General features: G+C 44.6%; 1 protein-coding gene across 1 annotated transcript in view; it reads left to right on the forward strand.

Annotated features, from left to right (window-relative positions):
* The first annotated feature begins 8,698 nt into the window (after positions 1-8,698).
* SPATA31F3 (SPATA31 subfamily F member 3) overlaps positions 8,699-24,818 on the forward strand; it is a 44,320-nt gene continuing 28,200 nt past the window's right edge. Inside the window, exon 1 of the mRNA XM_055125335.1 lies at positions 8,699-8,831. Coding sequence (XP_054981310.1) covers positions 8,718-8,831 — 114 coding nt within the window. The 5' untranslated portion in view covers positions 8,699-8,717. The remainder of the gene's footprint in view (positions 8,832-24,818) is intronic.

A 24,818-nucleotide genomic window follows, 5' to 3' on the forward strand; every position in this document is an offset into this window, starting at 1 on the left:
TAAACTCTAGCCTGATGCGTACAGCACTACCTCAGAGATGGTTCCCAGGCCCCGGTCTTTGCTTTCTTTTTGTTTCACTTCTCCCTCATCTGGTAGAACAAATTAATCATACATTTCTGGTAATTTCTCCTTCTCAGTATTTCCCACCTTTCTCCTTCTGCCCATTATACAATAGATAATGACATTTTCCTAGTTCAGATCTTTGAGACTTCCTGCCAGTGTGTATTTATAAATTCCTAATTAATTTATTTGCCTTGTATATAAAGCCAGTCCCCCAATTCTGTAGCCAAAAATAACTTCTTTTAAACTTTATTCATTCATTCATTCTTCTTCTTTTTCTTTTTTTTTGGTTTTTAGCCCAACTGTGCTCAGGGTTTACTCCCTGACTCTGCGCTCAGGAATCACTCCTGACTGGCATGGGGATCATATATGTTATTGGGAATCTAACTTGGGTCAGTTGTGTGCTAGGCAAGTGCCCAACCCACTGTACTGTAAATTCTTTTTTTTCTTAATGTTTTATTTTTAATGTTGTTTATAAACAACAGCAGCAGACAGTCTCTTCTGTCTGTTGCTGTTGTTTATATGATGGCCCTGTGTAGTTCAGTCCCACACTGACTGGATTGCGGTGCTCACACCCTGGGCTGTGGGACAGGCTAGGATCCTTATTCTTTAGTGGTGCCTGCATTAGTATTGGTCATATGCTCACTTCTGGCCCCTGTGGGGATCATGCATGGGCCTCTACGAGTTGTGTTCTGGCCACAGTGCTCACACCCTTTTAGTTGCAGCTCTGTCTCTCTGTCTCTGTCTCTCTTTGTCTCTTTGACTCTCTCTCTCTCATGCACACACACACACACACACACACACACACACACACCCCTCTTTGTGTGCAGGGAATGGCACACTGTTGGTGCCAAGGAGCTGGGTACAACCTCCTTGAATCCAAGGAGGACCATGCTTTGGTCATGTAGACAATGATGGGAGGTCAAAAACCATTTGCCTTTGTTATATCTTTTGGATTGTAGATCCTGATCACCACAGAGTGTGACCCCCACCCCCACCCCACAACCAATAAATAGTAACACATATAATATAATATATGATAATAGAATTTATATGTAACACACATGTACATATTGTATTATATGTGTATGTAACATAATATATGTATGTGTGTTATATATAAATTCTATTAGGAAGGCTGAGTTGAAACCTTGATTTTGCATGTAACTTATAGCCAGTATAGCAAATCAGAAACAATATCACATTTCTGGAGAATGACTGAAGACTACTGTGGGCTTAAACAAGACACAGCCTTCATCAGAGCTACCATGCCAAATCTGGTTTAATTGCTAAGCAAATCAATAGATCTTCAGGTACATAGTATATGGCCATTGAGCTGACAAAAGCGTTCTTTTCAATTCCAATCAAGAAAGAGCATCAGGAACAATATGTATTCACATGGGATTGCCAACTATACTTATTTAGTTTGGCCGCAGGGTTCTATAAACTTTCCTGCCCACTGTCAGAATTTATTTAGATGAGAGTGGGAAGGCCTGGAGAGCCACAGAACCAGTAGTACTGATCCATTTCACTGGTGCCGTGCTGGTGCGTGCCAGAGGATAGGAGATAAACCCCTACCGATTTGGAAACCTGACATTTCATTGATGTTTTGCTGAGTCCAATGATGAAGGGGATGTTGGGAAAGCCAGAGAGACAGCCTAAGAGGTCGAGCTCATGCACTGCATGCAGGAGAACCCTTTCCACCCTGGTACCACATGATCCCCTGAGCACCACTGGGGACCTCAAAGCATTGAGTCAGGAGTAGCCCCCGAGTACTGCCAAGTGTGACCCCAAAACCAAACATAAAATTAAAGACTGCAGTGGAATATCTCTCCAAGGCCAAAACCTTGTATCACCTGCTACAAAGATGAAAGCACAGTGCAGTTCAGTTTTGGAAATGGTATATTCTACACCTTGGAACATCGCTCCAGGTCACATACAGGTGACATGGAAGTCTGTCTGCTTTGTGTGTGACTTGGAGGAGAAAAGGGCACTGCGGTACATTCAGACTGTGGGAGAGAAGTTTGACCAATAGGATCTGGGGCCCCATATGGTACTGAAAGTCAATGGCAGGGAAAGACTCAATAGGGAGCTCATGTCCATCTCCCGCGAAGGAATCATTCACAGCAAGGGCCTTTGGAATTCTGGCTCCTGCTGCCTGTGGATGTTTGATCTGACAACATCAGGAACTAATACAGAGCCCTGGTCTGCATTTCTTCCCGAAAGAAACCATCCAGCTACTTGGTGTTGAGTCAACTGTCGTGGGCCTCGCCCAGAGTGGATGAGCTGGTGGCTCATCATCCCAGAGGTCTGCACTTGTGTTTCCTACCTGAACTGCCTCTGCCAGTGCCACTGTTTAGGGGCTTGTGAAATGCTCGCTCCACAGCCAGGGACTCTCTCAGCACTGCATCTCAGTGGGGGCTCTGAGACCCCTTCCCAATGTTCCCCACACACAATTCTTGGACACCAGCTGGGTATCCTATCTGCTCAGATCTTCCCTCTCTACCAGGACCTGGCACCAGCTGCCAAAGGTTAGGGATCAGGCTCAGGGCCAGGTTCTTTCTAGTTGCAGGGTTACCTGTGCTTCAGAGCAACCAGCTACAAACCTGAGATTCCTTCACCTGCCTCCCCAGGTTTGATTAACTAGCTAGAATGACTCCGGGAACTCAAGATACCCATGGACTCACCAGCTCAGCAGTTTATTACAAAGAATAATTCAGGAAGAACCAGAGAACCAGAGAGAGGAGAAGGACATGGCTTGGGGAAAGAGTGTGGTGTTTCTGTGCCCTCTTTCAGGGGTACCATCATGTCCCCAAGTCACCACATGTTTGCCACCCTGGAAGCTCTCCAAAAACTGTCATGCTGGGTGCTTATGGCAGCATGGCCCCTCGGGCCCAGTTGATGAAATCATTTGTCATTGGCAGCTGAACGCCGTCTTCACCCTTCTTAGCTCCCTGCAGTCTGGGGGTGGGACTGCAAGTTCCAACCTTGAAATCCCAGGATTCGTTTCCTTGGCAACAAGTCCAGTCCTCGGATGCTTCCAAAAGTCACCTGATTAACATACAAGAGATACTTTTTTTTTTTTGGTTTTGTTTTGGGGACATATCTGCTGTGCTCAGGATTTACTCCTGGCTCTGCACTCAGGGATCACTCTTGGTGGGCTTGGGGGACCATATGGGGTGTCAGGGATTAAATTTGGGTCAACCACATGCAAGGAAGCACCCTGTCTGCTGTACTATTGCTCTGTCCCCCAACAAGAGCTACTTTGATCTCTCTTAACACATAGGAAATGCCAAGGGTTTGAGAGCTGGGATCTGGGAACTATGGCTAATCAAAAGTATATGAGAACTCTATTTTGGTGATTTGAATAAGATCAGCTATATATTTCTTACAAATTTCAATATCAAAGTATTTGATGAAGGACATAGAAAATGGGCCCTGACCGGAGTCCCGTAGATACATCACATAGCACCTCACTTGGGGACAGCTGCCCCCAGAAAGACTTTGTACAGCCTTTTATTATTATTTGTATTGGTTCCCCTTCTCTTGCTGCTTTAGTTGCAATGACCAGGACTCATGTGTGCTTGGTGGTGGCACTCCCACCCCTGGCTATAGGCTCATCAGGGTCACACACTTCAGTTGTGGTGATGGCACACGTGCTTACCAGGCATCATACTTTTTTTAGTGATTGTGATGCTGTGGCACATCCTAACTGTGCTCACTGAGGGTCCCATTCCTGGCCACAGTGATCATGTTTCTGTTTTGGTACTCCCTGGGGATCACATACTTTAGTTGTAGAGCTCACACACACTTGACCACACACCAGACCTCACAAATCTTGTTGCCCTACTGGGACTCAGGGATCCAATTCACGGTCACACACTTGCAAGGAGGCAATTTTAGCCACAAACCATCTCTGAGGCCCCCTGGACAGCCTTTTTTTGGTTGTTCTTGTTTAGGGGCCACACCCAGCAGTGCTCAGGGGCTCCTGGTTCAGTGCTCAGAGATAACTCCTGGAAGTGTTCAGGGGACCATGTGGTGCTAGGATCAAATCCAGGCCTTCCATATGCAAAGCATGAGCCTCAGTCCATAGATTATCTCTCAGTTCCCCTGAACAGTCTAGAAAGCTCAGCTAAGGAGCCAGTTTGGTCACAATGCTCCCTGGACAGAGCAGCATGGCTCAGTATACATATGGTATAGAGAGAACTTTCCATGATGTGACATCTACTGTGGGATTTGCATGGGTCTTCCTATCCTTTTGGTTCTGAGTTCTGCAAAGTTGTAGGTCTTGGTCCAGAAGAAAGGTATACAAGGGCCCACTGACCAATCAGCTCTGAGTACTGTGGGGGTGTTTGAATACCTCGTATCAAGGGACTAGTCTGAGAGAAGAGTCATGTTATTCAGCAGAAATAACTGACCCTGATCAGCAAAAAAGGATCAGATCATTCTATAAGACTGAGGTGACCATGTGAGCATGCAACAGCCCCGAGTTTGAGCTCCAACTCCACAGGGCCTTGAGAGGCCCCGCAGTGGAGATTTAGAGGGAATGTGAGTGAGAGCCCAGGGGATGCAGCTAGGAACATGCTGGTCCTCTTTTGCTCCATCTACATTCAACAGCTCCAGCCTGGAAAGGGTGTGATTTCAGCTGTAGGATCACCAGCCCCTCTAGGAATGAAGGCCAGGGTCACGGTACCAGGAGGCCAACAAACCCTGATGAGGTGTTAGAAGATGGCGAGGGAAACTTAGGACAGAGAAGGCAGAGGCAGACCTACAATCCACAGCAGGGGTGAAGTTTATAGCTTGTTCCTCTCAGCGTGCCCCTTGAGTGTACCCTCAGTTAGGAAGGCTGCAGGGCATCATGGGGGAGCTGCTTCACGACTCCCTGCTGGGAAGATGTGTGCATCCCAGAGAGTGACCCCTCCTGCTGTGGGGAGCATGATCGAGGACTGGCCCCCATGGCTGTGTTCTCGGCACAGTGCATTAGCTCTGAGGCCACACTGCTCATATTCCCTTTCCAGCCAGTGACTGTGCACAGCAGGGACCTCATGGCAGACCCACTGCTGGCAGACAGTCTTCGACAGATGGAGGCCTGAGGACTCTACAACAGCGTCACGGAGACTCTCTGGAAGCTTGGCCTCAAGGTTCTACTCATCCCATCTTCCTCTACTCATCTTTCCTCAAGGATCTTAAGTGCTTTATGGTCTAACCAATCTCACTTTCCCCAATCTTTTATTTATTTTTGTTGGGGGGCCACATCCTGAGGTGCTCAGGGGTGATTTCTGGCTCCATGCTCAGGAGTGATACTTGGTGCTGCTCAGGGTACTGGGGATCAAACTGGGGTCAGTGGACTGCAAGGCAAGCCCTTCTCTCTGTACTCTCTCAGGCCCCAGTCTCTTCCAGTGTTTTCCGTCCCCTCCCCTCTTAACTTCACAGATTTTTCCCTAATTTCTTAGAAGTCTGTTCTGATCTTGGTGTTCACATCACGGAAGCTCTGAGCTAATGCAGGCAGGTATAAACATACCTGCAGAGCTGTTTCCATGTGGGCTGTCATGCATGGATGGCTCAAGCAGTAAATTGCGGGGAACTATAAAAGCCAAGGAATGTTTGGAGACAGCAGTCATATTCTGAGAAAAATAGTCCTTGGCCAGCTCAGCACAAAGGCCAGACCCCATCTGGGAGAGACCACCAGAGTTAAATGTTATCCTTGACTATTACCTGCTAACGACCCTTAGGCTAGTTGAGGCAGCTTGGGGAAGAAATTCTAACTGATAGAACAACTTTTGCTTTTTGGGCCACACCTGGCAATGCACAGGGGGGTTATTCCTGACTTTGCACTCAGAAATTACTCCTGGCGGTGCTCAGGAGACCATGTGGGATGCTGGGAATCGAATTCGGGTCGGTTACGTGCAAGGCAAATGCCCTACCCGCTGTGCTATCGCTCCAGCCCCATGATAGAACAACTTTTGGAGGCAACACAGGGCCCTCTATTCCGGACTCACCAGTACCCCCTTCTCTAGGTCTGTCCTTTATGGGATTTGTCTCTCTGTCCCTCTGTCTCTCTGTCTCTGTCTCTCTCTGTCTCTGTCTCTGTCTCTGTCTCTCTCTCTCTCTCTCTCTCTCTCTCATCTCATGTTTCCCCAATAAATAAATCTGTTACTTCACTATCTTGGGAAATTCTTTTCTGTGGTGAAAGACAAGAAACCTGGAATATAGGTAGAGGTTGGCATAGACTTTTTTACTTTTTTGTTTGTTTGTTTGTCACCCTGCAGTGCTCAGGACTTACTCTTGGCTCTGCACTCAAGAATCACTCCTGGCAGTGCTCGGGAGATCAGATGGGCTGGCAGGGATCAAACCTGGATTGGCCTCAAGGCACAGACTTTTGTGTTTCCTGCACGGAACAATAACCTCACCTCAGCCTGAGAACCGGGGGCAGGACCAGCTCCCCATCTGCAAAGATCAGGTGAGTCCTAAGTGCAGCTTTCCAAAAGACTTAGTGAAACTGGTGGGACATTTATTATCTCAGCCAGAGCCCAGCCCTGCCTCTTTCTCCTTCTACCTTCTTCTATCTCCTTTCTGCTCCCTTCCGTTCCTTGTTGCTAAGGTTTCAGAGAGGTTAAGTAACTTTCAGTGGTGGGACCCTGATTTAACTTTTTTAGCCTTTTTGGCAAAAAAAGTGTGAACCTGGTGATGCTCAGAGGTTACTCCAGGACTTGTTTGTTGTTTTGGCCACATCCAGCGGTGCTCAGGACTTTCTCTTGGCTTTGCACTCAGGAATCACTCCTGGAAACCATAGAGGATGCCAGAGATTGAACCAGGTTGGCTGAGTATCAGGCATGTGCCCTGCCCGCTATACTATCATTCCAGCCCCAGGGCCCTGATTGAAATCTGGCATGATCTGACTTCAGAGAAGGTGAGCCTTGATGCCGGTTCCTGTTTTCCTGCTTATGCAGCTCCTGTTTGCTCCACCGTCCACTGTCCCCTACTCTCCTGGAGAGGCTCTTGAATATTCTAGTTTGTTTTCATCTTGCTACTCTTGGAATGGGGAAGGCCAAGCATTGTTCTCCTGTTATAACTCTTAAGGTAATAGAGTCCTTTGGGGAAAGAGAAACTCTGGAGAAGGTATTGGACCATCCTTGGCATGCTTCTCCCTGGAGAGTTAAACTGTGAAGGTTTAGTTTTGCTATTGTTTGTAGAGAACCCATGGGCTTTATATCCACATATTAGAACATGACCCTCCTTTATACAAAATTTTCTATGGCTTAGTAAGGTTTCTTTCTCTCTCCCTTTTTTTTTGGGGGGGGGTCACACCCAGCGATGCACAGGGGTTACTCCTGGCTCATGCACTCAGGAATTACTCCTGGCAGTACTCAGGGGACCATATGGGATGCTGGGAATCGAACCCAGGTTGGCCATGTGCAAAGTAAACACCTTACTTACTGTGCTGTCACTCCAGCCCCTCCTTCTCTTTTTAAGTCAATTAAATATAAATATAATTTATTCCTTTTTTGGGGGGTGGTTGCCATACCTGGTAGTGGTCAGGGCTTACTCCTGGCTCTGTGCTCAGGGGACCATATGTGGTACCACCGATTGACCTAGGGTTGGTCACTTGCAAGGCAGGCATGTTGTCCTCCATACTACGTCCCCAGCCCCCAAACCATAACTTTTTTCCATAGTGCCTGTAAAATTTTTGATCAGTTTCCTTTCCCCACATTGGCCTCAAGGAGATGCTACTGACAGTTTCATTCTCAGATGGTCATGGGTTTCCATTAGATTCTGTCTGAGAAGTGGAGCATCTGCGTGGGATATGAGTAAAGGGTCACCAGAGGGAAGACAGCCAGGGAGTTCTGGGCCCAATGTAGGCATGTGGCTGGCAACATGCATTTATTTTCAGAATCTGCAGGACGCTTTACAGTCTTGGGCACCACACCTGGGTTTCTTCTGGGTCCTCACAGGATCTCCTTTAGATGGAAACAAAACAAAACAAAAAAACACTCACTCTGACAGGAGGAAGGCCAGAGAGCTTTTTGCTTTTGGGGCTATTTTCACTGTTTTCATCATCGGTTTCTTTTTCAAGAACTTTTGTTCACGCTTGGTGTTTGAAACCAAGAGTCACGGAGCGAACTGCACGCTAACACTCTCCCTTGCCCACAGAGACGCAGTGTCTACAGGACATCTGTCACTTAATTTAACCTCTTCCCATTCATCCTCATCCTCCTTCTCATCTCAGCTGGACCATTTGATCTTCACATCAGACAAAAATATGCCTGGACAGACCATCTTAAAAACAAACAAACAAACAGACAAAATCCAACCATCATTTTTTTGTGTGTGTGATGCTTTGTTCCCTTTATGGCTCTTTTCTCTGTTCTCCCTTCAAGCAAAAACACTTATCTGTCTCCACTGCAGTTCATTCCATTTTTTTTGAATCCACCACATCAATTAGACTTTAATTCCTGCCATTTCACTGAGAATGCTCTTGTCAAAAGCCTCAGTGGCCTTCAAATGATGAAATTCAGCATTCAATTCTCAATCCACATCTTGTTTGTTCTCTAGGCAACACTAACATTGCTGATTTCTCCTTCTTAACCTAAAAATTCTCTTCAATTGACCTTGGAGACACAACACCCCCACACACACCCCCAGTTTTCTTCTATATTATGAACTGCTCCCTCTCATATTTCTTACCAGAGCAGAATGCGTCAAGACTCGTTCCTTTATCTATATTTACTCCCTATATCAGGAGTTGCCAAACCACTTTTGTAAAGGGTCTGGTAAGTATAATTTTTTGCTTTGTTTGCTATATGGCTTCTGTTTTAACCACTCAAGAACCATAGACATTATCTACTGAATGATAAACTGATCATTGTTCTGATTCCTATATTTAGTCAGTGCTTACTAAGTAGCTATTTGTCAAACTGGTATTTCAATTAGTTACCTGAGTATTACTGGACTCAGAGGAAGGAATAGTTTCTTTCGTGAATAGCAGAGGGCAGGGAGTTCTATCCTGATGTATTTCTCTTGTGTACAATTTCCTTTGTAGTTTGGGGATTTTTGAGGACTTGATGTCAGCCGTCAGATGTCTTTGCAGACTACTTGGGAGTAGGAAGTGTGTGTGGTGGTGGAGGGCGCAGTCTGAGGGATTGGGGGAAGGGAAGAGCCTTACCAGATGGGGGTGGGGTGGGGAGGATTAAGGGACTGTTTCTTAGTAAGGCTGAAAAGAGGAGGTTACTTTATTTGTTGAGATGGGCGATTAAACTCCCAAAGTGAATTTTGAGAGACAGCTGCACACAGAAAAGAGATGGTGATTAGAACTAATTACTGTTGTTGTAGATGTTTTGCATTTCCACAGCACTTTGTATTTACAAAGAATTTTGTAATCACTTATTAACTCTTCCCCACCAGAACCTTGTGACAGGGGCAACAGCACTGCAGATGCTTTTGTTTGTCTTCTGGAAAGAAATCTGAGCTGTTTTGGCCATCAACGAGGATTAGAGAATCCAAATCTTTATTCTAGCTCTTTTACTCGCTGACTTTGAGAATCCAATACTTAGACATTGTCTTTCTCATTCTATTATGATCTTTGAGGGACGTGAGGGAACACAACTAGTGTGCTGGAATTTGTGGTGCTAAAAATTGAACCCAGACTCTGGCCCAGATGCAGAGCGTGCGCTCCATCTTTGAGTCATCTCCCTGGTCATTATGGTTGCATTATGAAGAAATACTCATGAGGATAGGCCAATGCTTTGCAAAATTAAAGAAAGATAAAAGTAGGGGCCAGAAAGATAGTTCAGTGAACAGGGCGCTTCCTTTGCTCTTGACAGACCAGGTTCCACCATCTCAGACATCCCACATATCCCCTGAGCCCTGCCAGGAGCCATCCCTGAGTGCAGAGCCAGGAGTAAGCCCCAAACATCACGAGGTGTGGTCCAAAACCCCCAGAAAGATAACAGCTGACATGTATAACAATACTAACCCCTCTAAAAGTCAGCTTCCTCCATGCTTTTGAAAAGTGAAAATAGGGCTGAAGAGAGAAGTCAAAAAGCTGAGCACATCCTTTGTGTGTGGGAGGCCTGGTTTGATTCCCCGGCATTCACAGATCCAGAGCATAGAGCCAGGTTACATATAGCCCTGTTACATATAGAGATGCAGATCCTCAGGGTCTTGTCCTCAAGGCTGAAAGCAAGGGACTCAGATGGCCAAATTCAGAAAAGACTGATGAAAAGAAAAGAAGGCAGGGAAGCTCCCAGATCATGGGAGGGATCTTCTGAAGAAGGAGTCCAGAGAGTCCAGAGAAAAGAATCCTTTTCTCTGGAATTTTTATGTCCTTTTAACAAAGGTGGGTGGGCGAGCATTTCTTTCTTATGTTCCAAAAATGTTGGCTGTTAAAACAGGGGAGAGGACACTGAGATGATTATCTTCTGGTGCAGACCCAGAAGGGCCCGGGCCATCCAGGTTATCAGACACCACCTCAGCTGTCCTAGTGACAGTTCATGTCAATGATTCCTTTTCTTTAGGGCTGAATCCCTCATCTCACCCTGCCTACTCCCCTTTTGTCCCTATCAGCCTCTGAGCACCACTGGCTGTGGCCTCCAAACAAAAATAACAAAAAATAAAGTAACAGTCTATCATAGATTTATCAAGTTTTAGCATAATGCCTAACTTAATAAATGCTTTGTAAGCATTATTTATTATTAATACTGAAATATGACCCATGAAATATATGCATTCTTATTCTCTATTTCCTGGCTTTAGTGTCTGAAAAAAGATGCATGCAGCTTATTTATTTATTACATTTATTTATTCAACAGTATTTATTAACCATTGGGAACAGTTTGTTAGACATTATTCTGGAAACTAGGGCTACAGCGGTGAACCAAAAAAGGATTTCTTGTTCTCACTGTGCAGACAGTCTGGCCGAAGTGAAGATACGCATCTTTGTGGGTTTGAGTTTTAGTCTGAGAGAGATCAGATGGGAGCATAATTAGGGTATATCTAGAAAAGGTGTGGGGGAGTTTTTCTTCTGATTTTTAAAATAAAAGTATAGCAATAGCTTAAGTCTACGCATATAGGTTATTCTTTTTTTTTTTTTTTGCTTATTGGGTCACACCCAGCGATGCTCAGGGGTTATTCCTGGCTTTGCACTCAGGAATGACTCCTGGCGGTGCTTGGGGGACCATATGGGATGCCGGGGATCGAACCCGTGTCGGCTGCATGCAAGGCCAACGCCCTACTCGCTGTGCTATCGCTCCAGTCCCATAGGTTATTCATTTTCTAGAAAAGTATTCACATGTATACTTGTATGTGTTGTCTTAAAAATAAATACCACTTTATAAAATATTTCAAAGAAATGTTTTATTTACTATTATATAAATAACACCACTACCTAGAAAAACCTTTTTTGCTTTACAATATATTATTGTTTAATTGAGTGGTGGTTTGCAAAACTTAATCCTCTTAGAGGCATGGTAGTAAGCCTCCATTCAAAAGTATATTAATTTGGGGGCCAGAGTGATAGTACAGCAAGGAGGATGTTTGCTTTGCATGTGGCCTACAGGGGTTCAACCCCTGGCATCCCATATGGTCCCCCAACAAAGCCAGGAGTAATTCCTGAGTGCAGAGCCAGAAGTAACCCCTGAGCATTGCCAATGTGACTGCTCCCCCCACAAAGTATATAATTTTTTCCTTTTTCCATTTTTTAAAAATACATTTTAAAAATTTGAAACACTGTGGTTTATAGTATCATTCACAATAAGGTTTCATGTATATATATTTCCAACTCCACAGCCTCCACCAGAGTATCTGCTTCCCTCCACTACTGTGCACGGGTCCCCTCCCATCCACCTCTGTCCCCAGCCATTGGTAAGCTCAGATCTGTAGACCCATTTTCCGTTCTGTTGTCTCTGACCATTGTTTGTTCCTTGCTGTGTTTCTTTATGCCCCACATACCAAAAAAAAAAAATTTCTAACTACCTAGGAAAATTTCAAGTAGAAAAGTTGGCTATCATTTCATTATAATGATTCCTTTAAAACTGCCTTCACCTGTATCTGTACTTAGTTTATCCAATGCACATTTACCAAACATTTCCCAGTGTGGATCAAATGAGTGCAATTTCCTGACATCTGGGAGTATCTCAGAGTTGTTGATGGCTTGAAAGAGGGTAGCGATGGGAGAGAATATTGCATAGACATATTCTCAGCTCCCATAGCCCTACGCCTGCTTTGAAAGGATGAGTGAGATAAAGGGAGAGAAGTCTTCATGATGACGACTGGAACTGGATTAAGTCACACCAGAGAGTTAGGAAGAGCACCTCTAGGTTCTCCACTTGCTTTCTGAAGTGATTTCTAGGGAAATAGTCACCCTTACCCCCCACAGAATAAATACTTGCACTTTTGTGTAAGCTACTGGAGTTCTTTGACTGAGATGGAGCCCAAACTCCTTCCATGATCCCTTTGAGATAACTCTGAGTCCTATAAGCCATGGGTTTTGCCTCTTGCATGTCTTCCTAGATTGGGTCCTTGCCTAACTGCATCTCAAATCCGGAAGCTCCTTGACAGTTTAATCTCCGCACTTCAGACACCAAAACTGTCATCAAACTCTCTGGGTTTGCCTCTTGGTGAGTGCTGGATCAATGGCTACGACCAAGCAGGAGGGGATATGAAGAATTTTCCTGCTTATGGCAAGTCATGGAGACAGGACACCAGTGTTTCCAAGTGCTGCCCCTCTCAGCTTGTTTGTGGGGAGAACTTATCTGTGTCAGGGGTTGCAAGAACTTGAAAAGTCTGCTGCTAGGTGGCTCCATTTGTTCTGTGCCCACGAGAGGGCCACATGATGTTGCTGCATGTTCAAGAAATGGTGGCTCAACTGCTCCCTGGGTGGAGATGGCATTGTGCTCTCAGCCATGAAGGTCATTTTCTTTGTGTTCTATGCATGCACCAGCTATAGGGCTTGGATCGTTGGCAGAAACATCTGGCAGTGGCCTTTGGGTTCTGGTTCTTGAAAAGGTTTCCTTCAGAAAGTCTGAAATAAGAATAGCTGGGCACACTGTTTACAATAGCCAGAATCTGGAAAAAACCCGAATGCCCCAGAACGGATGACTGGTTGAGGAAACTTTGGTACATCTATACAATGGAATTCTATGCAGCTGTTAGAAAAAAGGAGGTCAAGAATTTTGTAGTTAAGTGGATGGGCATGAAAAGTTTCATGCTGAGTGAAATGAGTCAGAAAGAGAGAGACAGACATAGAAAGATTGCACTCATCTATGGTATATAGAATAACAGAGTGGGAGACTAACACCCAAGAACTGTAGAAATAAGTACCAGGAGGTTGACTCCATGGCTTCGAGGCTGGCCTCACGTTCCGGGGAAAGGGCAACTCAGAGAAGGGATCACCAACTACATTGTAGTCGAAGGCCATGTGGGGGAAGGGAGTTGCGGGCTGAATGAGGGCTAGAGACTGAGCACAGCGGCCACTCAACACCTTTATTGCAAACCACAACAGCTAATTAGAGAGAGAAAACAGAAGGGAATGCCTTGCCACAGTGGCAGGGTGGGGTGGGGGGGAGATGGGATTGGGGAGGGTGGGAGGGACACTGGGTTTACGGGTGGTGGAGAATGGGCACTGGTGAAGGGATGGGTTCCCAAACTTTGTATGAGGGAAGTATAAGCACAAAAGTGTATAAATCTGTAACTGTACCCTCACGGTGATTCTCTAATTAAAAATAAATAAATTAAAAAAAAAAAAAAGAATAGCTGGGCAGACAAGTTATTCTACCACCCGAGGTGCAGAGTTGCAATGGCAGGCCCAAGGCCTAATTGTGTTATTAACAATTCATCTTAGTATTTATGTTATAGATGTCAATATATTTATTATCCCTGGTCATTTATCAGTGCCAAGAGATATTCCTGGCACATGGCTTTGCTACTACTGAGCCTAGCATTTTAAACTAAAGGGCTGGAAAGAGGACTGTTTCCATTTCTAGCAGCCCTATTCTCTACCTCCTGCTTAGAGAGAGAAAGTAACCTGGGGGTTTTCAAATGCTAAGGGTCAGGACTAAATGAGCAAAGATATCACCATTAAATCCTGCATCATTGCTGGACCTGTCCCAGCTTAGGGGTGATACAAGGAGATGCAGGGAGGCCATTTCCGAGAACCACAGCTTCAGGGCAAATGGTCTGGGATTTCTCCATTTGAATAATCCATGATATTCCACCCCATCTTGGCTGGAGGATATAAAACCAATTTTCAGGGTCTAGATAGATTAGTTATTTTTCTCATGTCCAGAGTGAGAACCCTATTTCTGGGAAATTATCCTGCTAACAGAGTGATACTTGAAACTCATGGGGCTAGAACCCCAGTTGCTAGAGCACCTGGGAGCCACTAGCCACAGCCACTAGCACAGCTGACTCCATGTCCCACGAGCTCCATCCTACTAGCACTGGGTCCTCAGCTGAACCTCTCATCAGTGAAATGCTGCCATTTGTCTAAGCTAACCAGGCCTGTCTTTGTCCATTGGCCAGTATGTCTGCTTCTCCCTTCACCCACTAATTTCTTCTTCTGGGGTGATTCAAGTCCTTCAGGTATTTGAATTGGTTCTGGTTAGATATCTTGAAGATCCTCATGAAAACTTGCCCCTTCCTTGCAGGCTGATCCCCTACAAGGCTCAGTCAGTCTTGGAGTGCAGTTAATTGAGATTTTGTCAACCTACTGCCTCCCTTCACTGGTCCCATTAGACCTGAAGCTGATCCCCTACAAGGGTCAATCAGCCTTGGAGGGCAGTTAATTGAGATTCTGTCAACCTACTGCCTCCCTTCACTGGTCCCGGGGAAAGTCCTCATTAGACCTGAGTGTTGGCTGAGTACCCCCACCACTGAAAGTGACATCCAGAGGCTATGTTCTATATTTTGCTTTTCTCTTTGTTTTTCTTCTCCCACCCCCTCTGCTTTTAACTCTATGGAATTTTGTAGCCATAGCTACCACCTGGATCAGGCCTATTTGATATGTTGAAGATTGAAGGGAAGCATTTTCACATAAGGACAAATGTTTAACCTCCTTAACATATATATGGATAATAATACATGTATTCTAAAGTTATGTGTAATCACTGAAAGTCAGATGCAATCTGGCTAGCTCTGAGTATTACTCTAGGAAACAGTATATTACAAAATTGAGCAAACTTCAATTGTGTTATAATGTCTTTAGTTATGAAGATTTAAAAACCCTTGCCATTTACAGAATTGCTCAAATGTTTCAAGTTCAGGGAATTTTGACAAATTTTCCAGAATACAGATTTTTCATGAAATTGAAGATAAAAATTTCAGAGCCTTATATTGGGGAGATGGCTCAAGGATGGAGTACTAAGGGATGGAGCTTTGCGTGGGAGAGCTGCAGGTTTAATCACCTGCATCACCTAGCTTCCATGTATTACCTGGGGTAACTTCCAGTCACTGCACTTGGGAGAAGCCTCAGAGCACTCCACTGAGTACAGTCCCAAATTCAAGAAAGTTGCAGAGTTTATTTTAACACACATACGCGAGTGTGTGCACACGTGCACACGTGCACACACACACAAACACACACATATACACACACACACATACACTTGAACTTTCTATAAGTGCAGGGAACTGTGATTTTCTACTGGAATTAAATGGACTATTACAAATATATAGCATTCTTAAGAATTTAAAAAATTATTTCAAAGTGTATGCTTCACTTTTTGCAGATTTAAAAAAAAATTTTTTTTAGTTATGACCTGTAGCAAACTGGCAGATTAAAAACATTTGCTTTTCTCTCTTCCTGATACCTTTAGTATGTATTTTTTTTCTTTTGGGGTCACACCCGGCAATGCACAGGGGTTACTCCTGGCTCTGCACCGAGGAATTACTCCTGGCCGTGCTCAGGGGACCGTATGGGATGCTGGGAATTGAACCCGGGTCGGCCCCGTGCAAGGCAGATGCCCTACCCGCTGTGCTATCATTCCAGCCCCCAGCACGTATTTTTACTTTGGGGGCAGTGTGTTTGCATAATTCCAGGAAGAAATCAGAAACCCCAGGACATTTTGGGAACCTCAAGAATGGAAGAATTAACCCCAAAATACAGGCATTAAAGGTAGATCTTGATGGTGAACGAAACATTTTTTTATGAAGCCCTACCTGGATCCTTGTCACTAGTCAAGCGAAAGCCTCAGTTTCCCTAGATTGGTCTTACTCCCTAACACCCAAATACAAATTACACTGAGGGTCTGGGAGGACCCTGAGCAAACTGCCACATCATAGTAGCTTTGAAAAGAGGTGGTGGTAAGGGGTGGGGTGGGGGTGGGGTCCAGCACACAAGGGTCCATAAGTAATGTAGCTGATCAAGGGTGCTGTCCTATGGGACTAACTTTGACCAGGAAAAGGAAACGGAGTAATCCTCTTACTTTAAAGGACTATGGGGTAAAGGAAGCCCAAACAAACTAACCCAAGGTCTGTAACCTGGAGAGTGTGATAACCTCTTGCTGGGAGAAGACACCTTGTTCTTGTTGATTTACTAATTGTTGCTTTATTGTTATTTATACCTAGTATCTATAGAATAATTGTTGCATCTGGATAAGAGTGTTCAGAACCCTGGGCTCCTACTGGAAGGAAGTAGAGAATGTGTTTTGGTGATATACTTTTGCTATATGCTGGTAAGAATGGTAAGAATCCCAGGCTTCTGTTGGTAGAAGGTAGAGAGAAAATGTGTTTCAGTAATAAACTTTTGTTTTGTCTAAAGGCACACCTCATTGGGCTCAGGGATCACTCCCGCCATTGCTTAGGGGACCATATATGGTGCCCCAGATTGAACCCAGGTCAGCCGTGTGCAAGGCCAGCACCTTACCTGTGATACTGTCTCTCTGACCACATCAGTAATGTGTCTTTTTTCCCCTCTTTTTTAAAAACTAAATTCTAGTCCTTTTAGTCACTTTTTGTAACTAGCCTTTTCTAAAGGTCATGAGAGCTGGAGGTAAAGAGCCTGGTAAACCTCAGGGAGATCATCACAATGATTCTACTCGTTGAACAAAACTTTTACTTTGTCTTCAGCAGGATGCTTACAAGAGGGCTGGAGAGGGTGGGTTGCTGGGACAATGGTGGAGGGAAGTAGACATATGAGTGGGCAGTGTGGAGGTTGCTGGAATAGTTCATGTATGAATTTCTACTAGTGACAGTTTGTAAACCATAGTGCCCCAAATTAAAAGTTAAAAAAAAAAACAGGGAAAATGAGCAAGGGACATAAAATAAATAAATTTGAACATTAAAAAAAATGGGCATTCACTGGGTCAAGTTTGAGATATCTCCTGAACTCCACTCCATGGTGCTTATGTCTCTTCCAGTGAGGACATGGGGCATGGGGGGGGGGGTAAGGGAGTGGTGGACCCTGACTCAGCAGCGAGGGCCCTCCCTCCCTTGGAAATGCAGCTGCCAATATAATTACAATCACATGGTAACTCTGTGGTCTTCCACTGTTGGCAGCTGACTGGTTTGTTCCGTCTTCAGTGGTTTGCCCCTAACCCTCCACCGTTTCATCATATATTGAATCGTATGTTTACATGGATGTAAAAAGGTCTATCCTCAACACAATAACATTGAAAATTAAGGAAAAAACTTGTACTGCTTTTCTTTGGGGTCAGGGCTGGAGTTTTTGGGCCATCTGCAGCCAGTGCTGAGGCTGCTACCAACGCTGTGCTTCTGGGTTCCTTCCTGTGGTGCTCAGGCAATGGTGTAGTATCCAAGCCAGAACTGGATACATACAAAGCAATCACTGCATTATCTCTCTGGCCCTAAAACTTGTACTTTTTTTTAATGTGGGTCAAAATCCTTGGAAGAAGAACTCTTCTCTGCATCTACTCTCTTCCTTGTTCTCAGAGAGATCTCCTCTAAGAAGGCAGCCCTCCTTGGCCCTCTGTAAGTGTATATATCCCTATTAAGCAATCAGCCCATCCTTTCCATTTTCTAAAGCCTTGCTGGTGGCTTTAGGAAATGGACAAAATAAATTTGGGCTTCATCTTGCCCACTTCACTGGAGACTTGGGGACCCAAATCACTCAAATATGTACCTTGGCTTGCCAGGTGGGTATGTAGCTGATAAAGGTCATCTATTTAAAGAGAAAGACTTCTATTTCTAGTCCAGAATTAGGACCAGCACCCTGTCTCAGCAGGAAGTAGTTACAGAAGAGACATTATGCCCTGACATCCTGGAAGATTTCCAGAATAGATGTTTCTCAGGGAAGAATTTGTTAATGTTAGTATGGGGCTATTATTTTTAAATATACCTTGCCATTTATTGCAAGTCAATGCAAAATTCCTTTTCAGGGTGGGGCAGAAACTTCTGTTGCAGCCTGGTGTTAGAAGGTGCTTGACAGAAAAACTAAAAAAGGCATTTCAAATTCCAACTGTTTTTTTCCCCCACCACTATAGAGTGGGAAACTGAACAAGGACTTTAAATCACAACTGATCTCTTCCTTAGTTTACTTTTTAAAGGATAACTTACCAAACTGGGACCCACATCAAAACCTGGCCTCATACCTAGAAAGCTATTTTTTTAAAAAAAGAAAAAACAACAACAACAACAACAAAAATCCCTGCCTGGGTGTCAGAGAGAGAGAGTACAGAGGGTAAGGAGCTTGCTTTGCGTGTGTCTGATCAGGCACATTTAGATGATCCCTGGTACCCCACATCCCCACATAGTCCCCGGAGCCTTATCAGGAGTGATCCCTGAGCACAGAACCTGGAATAAGTGCTGAGCACAGCTGGGTACGTGCCCCCCTCCCCTTCAATAAAAAACTCTACCTGGAGGCTGGGGAAATAGTACAATAGGTTTCAGCAGATTTGCTGCTTGCATTAGATGCAGTTGAACTGGGTTTGATCCCCAGCACCTCATAGAGTCCCCAGAGCCCTGCCAAGAGTGATCTCTTGAGTAGCCAGGTGTGGCCCCGAAAACAAAAGAAAAGGAAATGTGCCTGGGACTCTTCAGTGTCACCCTTGGGGCCTAGATTCCCCCACTCAAGAATTCCTTCTTGGCTGGAGAAATAAACCTGCTCTCACGCACCCCAGCCTTGTCGCTTAGTTTTCATGCTGAGGGACAAGAGCCCACCAGCCACGGAGGTTTCTTGCTGCCTGTTCTGTTGCTTCCTTCTAGCCCCTGTTCTGAGTCACTCCCTTGATTCTTCTCTGGAGGCAAATAATACTAGCTGCGAAAGGTTCAAGGACAAGAGATTAAAGCCCTTGCAGGGAAAAGTTCCCATATGAGGGTCTCTGATTTCTAGTCCTGTTTTACTAAAGAGAGAGTCAACGGAGTCATCCTCTAACATGAAGAAACCCAGTCATAAATCCACAAGACATTTAAAAGTATGAAAAAATCCCTACAAACACCTTCTTACAGACTCATCTTATGGACACCCAGGTTCTTTGGCTCTCTAGAAGGAGAAATGTACAAAGGGCCGTAGCTGTATTTTTTCCAGATGGAGATTACTGGGGCAAAGGAGCATGTGCCTGAGTACACAGGAGGCAACAGAGAACAGTGTCATGGCTGGCTGCCTGGAAGAAGCTTAAGCTTTCACATGGGGTCCAGCAGATGGCTCAGAGGCTAAGTCCCTGCCTGCAAACATGAGACCATGAGTCCCATCCCCAGGACTGTAGGATAACATTGGTTTGTCCTTTCTGCCTTGTCACAGGGAGCTTAGGTTTACTGGGTTACTCCCAGTGCTCCCATTCCTCTGTGTTTATCTGTAACCTTTTCCTTTCTGTGCTGCTTCCCCAGCCAGTCAATCTACTAATCAGACTCTGTTCACTTGTAAATATTGCTTTTCTCTTCTCCTTAAGTGCTTTGCATAGTTAATTCAGAGCAATGTCCTTTTTGTATAGACACAGGAAAACAGTTAATGCAATGATTATGTAATTTAGGAGTTAATTGAGTCCGAATGATATTCACTCCTGGCCATCTGTTCTCTCAACTTAAGCCTCAGTTGCCCTCACTTCCTAGCATCCCAAAAGCAGGGTCCCGACGAGGGACTAGATGGACCCAGGGTAAGCTGTGAGCTACCCTGGCATTGAAATGGGCCAGGCCAAAGGGCCATAATACTTAACTATAAATTAAGAACATGGTCATGAACAAATTCTGTCATGATCCAAAAAGTAACAGCTGGATTAGGACCCTGCTAGGGTTAGGAAAGATTAATCTGGCCTGAGCACTATAGTCTGAGATCTATATTGAGATGTCCCCAGGAGAGCCACCCTATCAGCTTAATGTATCTCTTACTGTGTCCATACAAAATAACTAATATTAAGAAGTAGAATTAAGAGGTTAATTAAGTTATTGAACTAAGGAAAGGATAAAAACGGGTAAGTGGTATTTTGCCTTTGAGCCTGATGGTGATCAGGAAGAGCTTTGATATGTTGATTGTGCTACCCAACCTGGGTGTGTGGTTGCTACCCCCAATGCCCGGAGTTGGTGAGAGATGAAAAAGAGACCAAGGTGGCAAATCGGAGTGCAGAGAGACTAGCAAGAGGGACAGGAGGAGACGGGAATGGAGAGCTTAGTGAGATTGCAACAGGCGTGTCGGGAGAATGGAATAAATGGCAACTGATCACCAACCAGCTTGGCCCTCATTTTCTCCTTCATCTGCCCATGGCATTGGCCATCCCTGGTGGGGAAGAGGCCCAAGACCACTGAATGCAGGCGGAGACAGAGAGCCCCGGGACTTCCCTAGTCACCTTGTGATTACACCCAAGACCACCCACATGAGAGTGGCTCTGGTAACTGGCACTGCCCAGCACTGCCCTCAGCAATAGAGAATGCAATTTTCTGCACACAGCTAGGTGTGTGTGAGCACTGTGTGATACCGTGAGAGAAGGGTAGTCGAGCACCACGTCCAGGAGTGCATTCCCTTCCCCCAGGCACAGGTGTCAGCAGCACAGCGACCCCAGCCCCCCAACCTCACAGCCAGATGTTAGACTCAGAGAAAAGCATGACCAAGTGTGTGTGTGAGTCCAGTCACTGCTGAAGGAAGACGTGTGTGTGTGTGTGTGTGTGTGTGTGTGTGTGTGTGTGTGTGTGTGTGTGTGTAGGGGTGGTGGTGATGGGGGCATAAAGTTAAAATGGTATTAATTTTTGTTTTTAAAGGCAATCAGAAATTATTTTAAAATGATAGTAAGCTCTAACATGTTGGATTCAAAATTGTCCCTCCCATTTGGCGACCCCCTTATCCTTTGCTGGGAAGCACCACACTGTCCTCCAGGAACTGGGGTCATTTTGGCACTGCACGCTTAGGTGGATGAGTGCACAAAACGATGACTCATTTTGGCACTAGGCACTCACTGCGCATGCCTAGTGGAGATGAATACCACATGCCCTAAAACTGCAAAGCGGGGCTGGACGATGGTGCAGCGTATTGCCTTGCATGCAACTGACCCATGTTCGATCCCCAGTAGCCCATATGGCCCACTGAACACCACCAGGAGTAATTCCTGAGTGTTGCCTGGTGCCCCCCTCTACCTCCCAAAAGATGTCAGAGCTGCTCATTACTGCCACTTCAGGAAGACCCTATACAGAATGGGTTGTGCCCGCACTAAGGTTAGGAATTCACCTCTACTCAGCTTGGGGGAAGTTAGTCATCAAAATCTTGACTAGCTTGCTTTGAAGAATTTGTTAACCCAGGTCTGTTTTGGTTAATTTTCTGAGAAATGTTTAGGTAATTCACAGGGATGACAAGCCCAAGTCCAGTCATCAGTCTATCTCAGTTCCAGTCTGAAAACTCTTGTTTCAGGACACAAAAGGGAAACGACCAACAATCTTTCTATTTTACACAGAAATGCTCATTTTACTTGCAAAAGAGAAGTACCCAAGAATAGGATAATTATAACAGTAGAAATGTAGGAGTATGAAATTTGTAATGTTACGGATAAACTAAGCATGAAATACAAATGCCACATCCGAGTCAGCTGGGTAGTCAGAGCGCAGCTGAAATTTTGTGAAGGGGCAGGCTGGTTCAGCTGACAAGAGGCCCAGTGGAAGAAGGAGGAGACAGAGAGAGAGGACAGAGAGAGGAGCAATTGTCTGAACAACTGACAGCTTCTCAGGTTCTTAGGAAGCCTTGTGGATCTGCATATTTACAGCAGTGAACTAGCCACTGCTGTTTTGTGTACTTGAGGGTGATTTCATGCCTGTTTCACGAGGGAATAATACTCAGATTGATGATTTGTTATGATCTTGACAGCTTGGAGATTGTCTTGGTAAATTTGGATGCCTTTAACAAAATATCACAGGCCAGGTGGCTCATCAACACAGAAACTTATTTGTCGCAGTTCTGAAGGCTTTGAAGTCCAAGATCAAGATCCCAGAAGATTCAGTGTCTGATGAGGGTCCACATTCTGGTTCCCAGGTTCCTATCATTGTCTCTAATCTCTAGTAGTGGGAGATGGAAAGGAAGCTTTCTCTGTTTTTTATAATGGTACTAATTCCATTTGTGACTTCATCTCATAATTCATTTGCCTCCCAAAGACCCAACTTCCTAATACTATGACATTGTGATTACAGTTTCAACACATAAATTGGGCAAGGGGGAGGGCACATACATTTAGTTCATAACAAAAAAATTTGATATACTGCAAGAATGATTGCTAAGATCCTTGTCAAACCCCTCTAGTGAGGGCCAAGAAGATAACTCAAAGGTTTGAACATGGGCTTCACATGAGGGAGTCTTTGTTCATTTCCCATCACTTCATGGTTCTTTGAGCAAAGTGACTCCTAAGCACTGTGCAGGCAACAAACAGCTCATGAACACTGCTGAGTGTGACTTGAAAATTAGACAAACAAAAAAGTCAAACTTGGGGCTGGAGCGATAGCACAGCGGGTAGGGCATTTGCCTTGCACGAAGCCAATCCAGTTTGATTCCCAGCATCCCATATGGTCCCCTGAACACCGCCAGGAGTTAATTCCTGAGTGCATGAGCCAGGAGTAACCCAAAAAGCCAAAAAAAAAGAAAAAATAAAAAAAATGTCAAACCCTAACATATAAAAATGAACTCCTCCAATGGATCCTGGCACCAATAGCTCAAATAACTCATTGTTTCATTCAGTCATTTCTTCATTTTTTCCATAAGTATTTGCATAACAAATCTATGCTGAGATACAGCTGTAAACATACAGGGGCTGGGGAGATGGCTCAAGGATGCTGAAAACCCTAGTTAGAGCTAAAGTAGGTAGTCAGATAAGGGCCCTTTGGCAGTAAATTTCCAGGAACCATAAAAACCAACAAATATTGGGGGAGACAAAAAGTCATTAAAAAAAAACACAGAAGAAATGTTTGGAGAAACAAAAAGACTTACAACCAAGAAATATTTGGGGAGAAACTATATGGAATACCCTGATGCTAGCACAGGACAAAGGCCAGACCACTCTAGTGAACTAAAAGTCTTTCTCCTTGACAACTTCCTTGCAATGACCTTTAGCCCAAGCCTATGCAGCTTGGAAAGAAAATCTGTAAAATCAGTTTCCCAAAGCAGCTAGAGGTATCCTGTTCTGGAATTGCCTCACATCCCAACTTCGTACAAAGTTTCTTTCCTCAATTTTAGAGGGTTCACTCATTTCTCATATTTCCTGAGTAAAACTATCACACGGCATTGCTTATCTTCTCCAGAAACCTTTTTTCCCCCTGAGACAATGAGTCAAAAAGCCTAAATATTGGTACAATGGGAATAAACTTCTTTTCCTGCAAAGAGCATAGCATGGCCTCAGCATAAGAACCAAAGCTTCCTGCAAATTCGTGTGGAGGTGACCAGCACAACTCAAGTGGGTCTCAGGTGCAGTTTGATGGCTACTTTAGTGACTGGCTGGCAGGCTTTTATTTATTTTTTTAACTTATAAAAAAATGGTTGAGGTCTGTGATTTACAGTACTGTTAATGATGGTTTCCTGTGTGCATAATGACAACACTATATCTATCATGGTATGCCCACCTCCCTCCCCCAAGGCCCCCAGTACTCATCCTTTTCACTCCCCTCTCCAACAAACTCAATTCTGTGCATCAATTCTCTTGTTGTTTGCCTTGGCCCTTTGTTGCTACCTTCCTGTGTGTTTTTAAGTCCCACATATGAGAGCTTATTCTGTATCTATCCTTTTCCATCTGACTGGCTTCACTAATCATGAAATCTTATGGTTTTAACCATGTCACAGAAAATTACATTATTTTTATCTTTCTTAAAGCTACATAGTATTGTGTGTGTGTGTGTGTGTGTGTGTGTGGGTGGGTGGGGGGGGGCTGGAGCGATAGCACAGCGGTTGGGCTTTTGCCTGTCACTCGGCCAACACGTGTTCGATTCCTCCGCCCCTCTCGGAGAGCCTGGCAAGCTACTGAGAGTATGGAGCCTGCACGGCAGAGCCTGGCAAGCTACCTGTGCATATTGGATATGCCAAAAACAGTAACAATAAGTCTCTCAATGAGAGATGTTACTGGTGCCCGCTTGAACAAATCGATGAGCAACGGGATGACGGTGACAGTGACAGTGATATATATATATATACATATATGTATACACATGTATGTATACACATGTATGTATATACATGTATGTATATACACATATATATGTATATATACATATATATCACAGCTTCTTGATCCATTCATCTGAGGTTGGACAATTGGGTTGTTTTCATACCTTGGTTATTGTACTAAGTGCGACAATGAACATCAATAACCACATTTCTTTTTGAATGAATGTATTTATGTTTTTGGGGTTGAAGA

Source organism: Sorex araneus, chromosome 1, assembly GCF_027595985.1.
Source record: "Sorex araneus isolate mSorAra2 chromosome 1, mSorAra2.pri, whole genome shotgun sequence".
NCBI lineage: Eukaryota > Metazoa > Chordata > Mammalia > Eulipotyphla > Soricidae > Sorex > Sorex araneus.